General features: G+C 50.1%; 1 protein-coding gene across 2 annotated transcripts in view; it reads right to left on the reverse strand.

Moving 5' to 3' along the window:
• Positions 1 to 2,103, reverse strand: part of ZFAND3 (zinc finger AN1-type containing 3) — a 324,315-nt gene extending 322,212 nt beyond the window's left edge. Inside the window, exon 1 of one of the 2 annotated variants that reach the window (XM_073810776.1) lies at positions 2,028 to 2,103. Coding sequence is in view for 1 of the 2 variants with exons in the window: in XM_019949681.3 (XP_019805240.2) it covers positions 1,183 to 1,253 (71 nt within the window). In the remaining variant the exon portion in view is untranslated. Of the gene's footprint in view, positions 1 to 1,182; positions 1,374 to 2,027 lie in introns of those variants that run through there. The other variant, XM_019949681.3, reaches the window with a different exon arrangement.
• Positions 2,104 to 6,000: the final 3,897 nt, after the last annotated feature.

Below are 6,000 nucleotides of genomic sequence, written 5' to 3' on the forward strand. Positions count from 1 at the left end.
ACTAAGATCCACTTTCTAATCTTTCTCTGCACTCCCAAAAACCACAGCCTTAATTTCTACCTCAATCATCCCTAGGATCTGAGAGACAGTAAAGATAAAATACTTCAATACATCTTCCCAAGATGCCCTCACCAGAAATAATCATTTCCTTACTGCCTCTATGCACCTCCAAATATACTGAATCTTTGGAAAATAAAACAAAAAAAGAGATAAATCACAAACGCTGGCCTTCAAAATCTCCAGTTTCCTTACAATAGATCTAGAATCATAAATTATGACGGAGGCACCTGTCTGGTAAGAGGGTTGGCAATCCATAAAAACTCCAAGTGTAACAAGAAGAATTTAAACTGTAACTACAGGTGGAAAAGTTGATTTCCCACCTCAAATATTTTCACTCTAACACAGGATGGCCAAGCAATAATACAGGCTGGCCAAGGTGAATATTTTTATCATTAAAAAAAAAAAAAATGGGGACGGAAGGGAATTTGAGCCAATTAAGCAACTTGGCTCTCACGTTCCTAAGCCAAGCTGACTTGAGTTTTTTTTTGACAAGGGAATCTTACAGACCTTCTGAAACAAACGTGTTTTAAATAAGATGAGACCTCAACAGTCTTGTAACTTTACCCAAGCCTGGGTTCTGGGCTCGACTTTTAAAAATGGGTGACGTGTGAACAGCTTCCTAAAAGCAAATGGGGCACTAGGATATAATTTAGGAAGTGATGATGCAAGTCTCTGGGGGACAGGGAGGAGGGGAGGTGAAAAAGTCAGAGGAAATACCCTCCTGGTTCCTGAGCACCAACTCATACCAAGGAGGGGAGGAAGGGCTGGCCTCCACAAGCCAAGGGAAGGGGGCACCCCAGCTCCACCGGGAGGTGCCAACGCCGCCCTCTCATCCCTGAACGCAGCCCTGCCCCCCTCACCAGTAGCCCGGCCGGCCCCTTTCGGCCCGAGCCTCTGGCAGCCGAGTCTCCGAGGGTGGCAGCGCACCCCCGGCAGGGCCTTCTCTGCCCACCCCCAGCTCCCTACCCGGTGCCCCTCCCCAGGACGCGGCCCCTGCCCCCTCCCCGCAGGCCCGGCCTGGGCCCAGCCCCCAGGGTTCCGGCCTCCCCGGGCCGCGAGGCCTGCCCGGGCAGCCCCGGCGCCCGCGCCCCGGCCCCCGCCCCCACCCAGCCGGGCACTTACCCCCAGAAGCCGCAGGGACAGCGAGGCGGCAGACTGGGCGCTTTGCTGCGCTCGCTCCCGGCATCTCCCATGGTGCTCGGCGGCAGCGGCGGAGCTCGGCGGCGGCAGCGGTGTTAGCGGCTGGGCCTGGGCCCCGCTCGGAGGAGGAGGAGGAGGAGGAGGAGGAGGAGGTGGAGGAGGAGGAGGCGGAGGCGGAGGCGGCGGCGTCGTCGGGGGGCTCGGGGCGGGGGGAGGGGGAGGGAGCGGGCGCGCGGGCGGGCGCGAGTCCGGGGCTCCGAGCCGGGATTCCAGGCCGGTCAGCTGGAGGCGGGCCGCACCACTCGGCCTTCGGAGATGGGGGGGCCGGGGGGAGTAGAGGGAGGGGAGCTGAGGAGGTGGGGCGTACGGGTGAACCGAGGACCGCGGGGGAGGAGGGAAGTCCCGGCGCCCTCGGCAGCTCCCACCGCCGCTCCCAGCCAGAGCGATGTCCCGTGCGGCGGCGCTGGGAAGGACCTGAGGCCCCCCCCGCCGGCTTTAGCGTAGCGGCAGCCGCTGTGAAACCACGGGCCCCGCTCGCTCCGTAACACCCTCCCTCCCTCGGAGGCTGCGCTGACCGGACAATGGCCGCTCCGCCCCCTCCCCTCCTCACGCACCCCTCCCAAGGAGTCACAATGGTCTCGCCGGGGGGAAGCCGCCGCCAAAGCCCAGCAGCTGATCAGCTGGGATCCGGGCGTGCCACTTTGTTCAGCGCCTCAAAGGAAGAGGACGGGGCCGTGGGCAAAGCCGAGACCGTAGAACTATCACTCAACGACAGGCCTCGGAGGCTTTCTTATTCTTGGAACTTTTAAAATCTTAAGGAAACTTACCTTCCCCTGTCTGAAGAAGGGGAGCAGGCTTCTGAATACTCTGGGGCACGTTACCTCCCCCCCAAACGCGAATGGTACGCCCCAAGCGAGAGGGGGAGGAGCAGATTAGTTGTTTAGGGTTAGTGGAACCAGTCCCAGAGCGGCGGTCGAGCACCGCGCATGCGCTCGGAGAATCCCATTACCCGGCACTGGGAAGGGCCAGGAGAGCTTCCAAACCCGGAAGTAGAGCTCGGTCTTCCTGGGGCTGCTGGGGTCTTCAGCTATCCGAGCGGTCCGCGAGCCCTTCGCTTTTGGTCCCGGGCGATGCCGGAGGACATTTCTCAATGAACTGCTAACCCCTGGAAATCTCTCTTCCCAGGCCTCCCACACCCAACTCACTCTTCCTGTACCACCCAGAGAACCGGTTTCTCGTTGGCAATGATGAACTTCTGGGAAACGTCCCTCCCCTTCTCCGCACCCGCAATGGCGGGGAGAGAGAGGCTAGTGTCTTGGTCAGGTTCCGTGCCCCTCTAACCACATCGGTGTCCCCAACCTCAGAGATACAAGTCCACTCCCTATGCCTAGGCTAGGAGAACCTCTCTTCTTTCTGCAGTGGACATTTCGGTTTTGGGAGGGTAGGTATGGCCAAATTAGTGATGGAAACTGGTAAGTGACCAAAAAGTTTGAGGCACTAAAAAACGAGTCCTTTAACGCTCATTGTCTTTTATCCTGAACCCATTCTGAGCTTCAGCCAATCGTGAGAAGAAGGCGATTGTTAATGATTAATTTCAACAAGGAGCAAACTTCCACCAGACCTCTTGGAGAGGTAACCCATAGCTGAGGCCCTATGGGCGGACTTCTCAGTCCCTGCTACTTCTAGGAAGGCTTACTGGCTTTTTTTTTCCCCGCCACAGCTGAGCGTGTACAGAGACCCTCTCGAACCCCATCCAGGGGGGCCTTGAACCCCTTTTCTTGGGATAGAGAGGAGGCCTTGCCAGTTGACAGCCACAAGCCCTATTGTAAGCAGGTGTTGCTTGCTTTCCCCTCCTGCCCCCCACCAATTAGTTTTCTGAATAGTCACAATTATTTAAAGTTCAGTAGATTTCTCTTAATGCCTGGGTTTCCAGTTGCTTTTGGAAAGCAGAAGCTTGACACCACTTAGCTCAGTTACTCACAGCACTGGTGATACGGAGTTACATGTACCTGCCCATTCTGTTTGTACATGCTCTGTGGACTTATTAACATTGTTGTTGCTTCTTTTGGCCTCTAAATGATCTCAGAGAGACAGCAGTGAATAGTCCTGAAGAGAGATCTTAGGGGCCCATCTACCCCCTACCTCATAAAGAGCAAGGATCACACTTAGTTTAGCATCCTCCTAAAGAGGCTCCTGCTGATGAAGACAGTAATTGCAAAAATCAAACCACTTAAAGCCAAAGCACCCTCCAAACGTGAATGCTGATTTATTTTGCGTAATATTTAGTTTCGGCTTTGTTGATTTTCACAAGCCTTCAATAAATATTTCTGTCGAAAGCCCATAGAATGGATGAAGTCATATGGCACACCCAGCTCCCATTGGACTCATATTTCCTTAAATCCCCACTTAAACTGACATAAAATTGCCACATTCACAGAAGATTTACAGGCTTTGAGTTTAACAAACAGATTAAGTGGGACTCTTGCTATTGGCATCTTGATGACTTTCTTTTGTATGTGGAAAAGGAAACTCTAAAACCAAAAGAAAAATTTTATATAAAACATGATTGTCTTATTACAAACTGCTTGCCTACCTGTTTGCCAGTTATTCAATTTAACAACCATTTATTAAGTACCCAGTATGTACAAGGCATTTCCTAAGGCTTTGTCCCTCCTATTCCCCTCTGCCCCTTCCTGTCCTACCCAGCACACTCCTACTGCCCCTTCAGGCATTTATTACCTCTATGCCTCCCATACTCTGCAAGGCAGAATTGGTCCCTCCTCCCTCTGCCCATGTAGTCTCCATTATAGGACCAGGAAATTTACATGTCTGTCTCTCCTCACAAAACCTAGCTCCAAAAGAACTGGCTCTTAGAAATAGCTGTTAATGTACCCACAACCCAGTGGGGATAGCAGAGACTCAGAGGGTGTTACTTAGATTAATTTTATTACCAAATATTATTATTTTATTTCTGTACCTACCATTCTGTTTGTGCATGCTCTGTGGACTTGTGGGCTCCACCAATCTCAGTGGGATTGACACAGACTCAATCCATGTTTGTTGAACGAAAGAGCTAATCTGATAAAAACCCACTCTTAGGGCTTCCCTGGTGGCGCAGTGGTTGAGAGTCCGCCTGCCAGTGCAGGGGACACGGGTTCATGCCCTGGTCTGGGAAGATCCCACATGCCGCGGAGCGGCTAGGCCCGTGAGCCATGGCCGCTGAGCCTGCGTGTCCAGAGCCTGTGCTCCACAATGGGAGAGGCCACAACAATGAGAGGCCCACATACTGAAAAAAAAACAAAAACAAAAACCCACTCTTAGTCAAGGCTCCTTTGTCTGCAAGTACAGAAACCCACTGAAACTTCTTCATGGCAAAAAAATTTTTTTAAGGAATAATCTTATAGAGCCCAAGGGCACAGAGATCAACAAGATCTCAGGAAGGACTGGAACAAGGATCTGAAATACCAGCAGGAAGCCAAGTAGCTATTCCTTCATTATCTCTTTTCTCCCTGGTCACATGCTCTTCTCTCTACAGTGCTGCTTCATTCCTCTTTGCAGATCTGTTTTCACTGCTTCTCTAGGAACATAGTGGAACATGGCTATCCAAGCTTACCTATCCTCATTTCAAGAATTAGCAGAGAGGGACTTCCCTGGCAGTCAAGTGGTTGAGACTTCACCTTCCAATGCAGGGGGTGCGGGTTCGATCCCTGGTCGGGGAGCTAAGATCCCACATGCCTCCACGCCAAAAAACCAAAATATAAAACAGAAGCAATATTGTAACAAATTCAATAAAGACTTTAAAAATAGTCCACATCAAAAAAAAAATCTTAAAAAAAAAACAAAAAAACTAGCAAAGATTAATTAGTATCTATGAATCCCAATTCCCAGGAGAAAGATCCTTATTGGTCTAGCTCATGTCAGATTGTCTATTTCTGGTACAGTCTCCTTTAGCCAGTGGAGCATTGTGAAGCGAAGGCTCTTTGCTTTGTAATGCAAACGTGGCTGCCAGAGACCCATCCTTGTAACCTACAGTTCTCAAAGATCAGTTATGTTCTTGGCAAAGATTCCAAAAGGTGTCTACCACAGACCAAAACAGGAGTAAATTGCAGCCTGAAATTCAAACCCATATAGAACAATGGAAAAGTTCAAGAATTTTCCAGCAAAGGAACTGCTAGTTGAGCTATTTCAGGCCTAAATTTAAATGGCACTTCCTCAGAGGAGACTTCACTGACACCCAGCCCCAATTAAAATTATGTTGCCCCATTTTTATCTTCTATGGCACTCTTTCTTTGCAGCACCTATCACAGTTTATAATTAAATATTTATTTGTGTGTCTCCTCTCCAAAGATTATATCTGTTTACTGCTATATACATAATCCCTAGGGCACATTTGGTAGGCATTCAATAAATATTTGTTGAATGAATACAAAGGCACAATAATTTGTTAATCAATGTGAGACCCATATATGAGCTGGCATCCTAATCAGACTATCCTGAGGGAACATCTCCATCACCACCCAACTTCCCTAAAGACACTGAAACTCACTGTGAGCTTTTTTGTCACACTGCAGTTGTAAGAAATGAGACCCAGTGTTCATTTGCTTCTTCTCATTACTTTCCTAGCTGGCTAACTCTTCATTCTCAGTTCCCAAGTTTTCTGTCTGAAGAGCCCTTGAACCAGTTCCTATAACGTGCCCACTCGGCCAAAAACTCAGAGAGGACATAAAATTCCAGGGCATCATCAAATTAGGGGACCAAAGTGCGGGGGTAATTGGCAGAAGTACTTTTGTCATAATTGTC

Source organism: Tursiops truncatus, chromosome 10, assembly GCF_011762595.2.
Source record: "Tursiops truncatus isolate mTurTru1 chromosome 10, mTurTru1.mat.Y, whole genome shotgun sequence".
Taxonomy (NCBI): Eukaryota; Metazoa; Chordata; class Mammalia; order Artiodactyla; family Delphinidae; genus Tursiops; species Tursiops truncatus.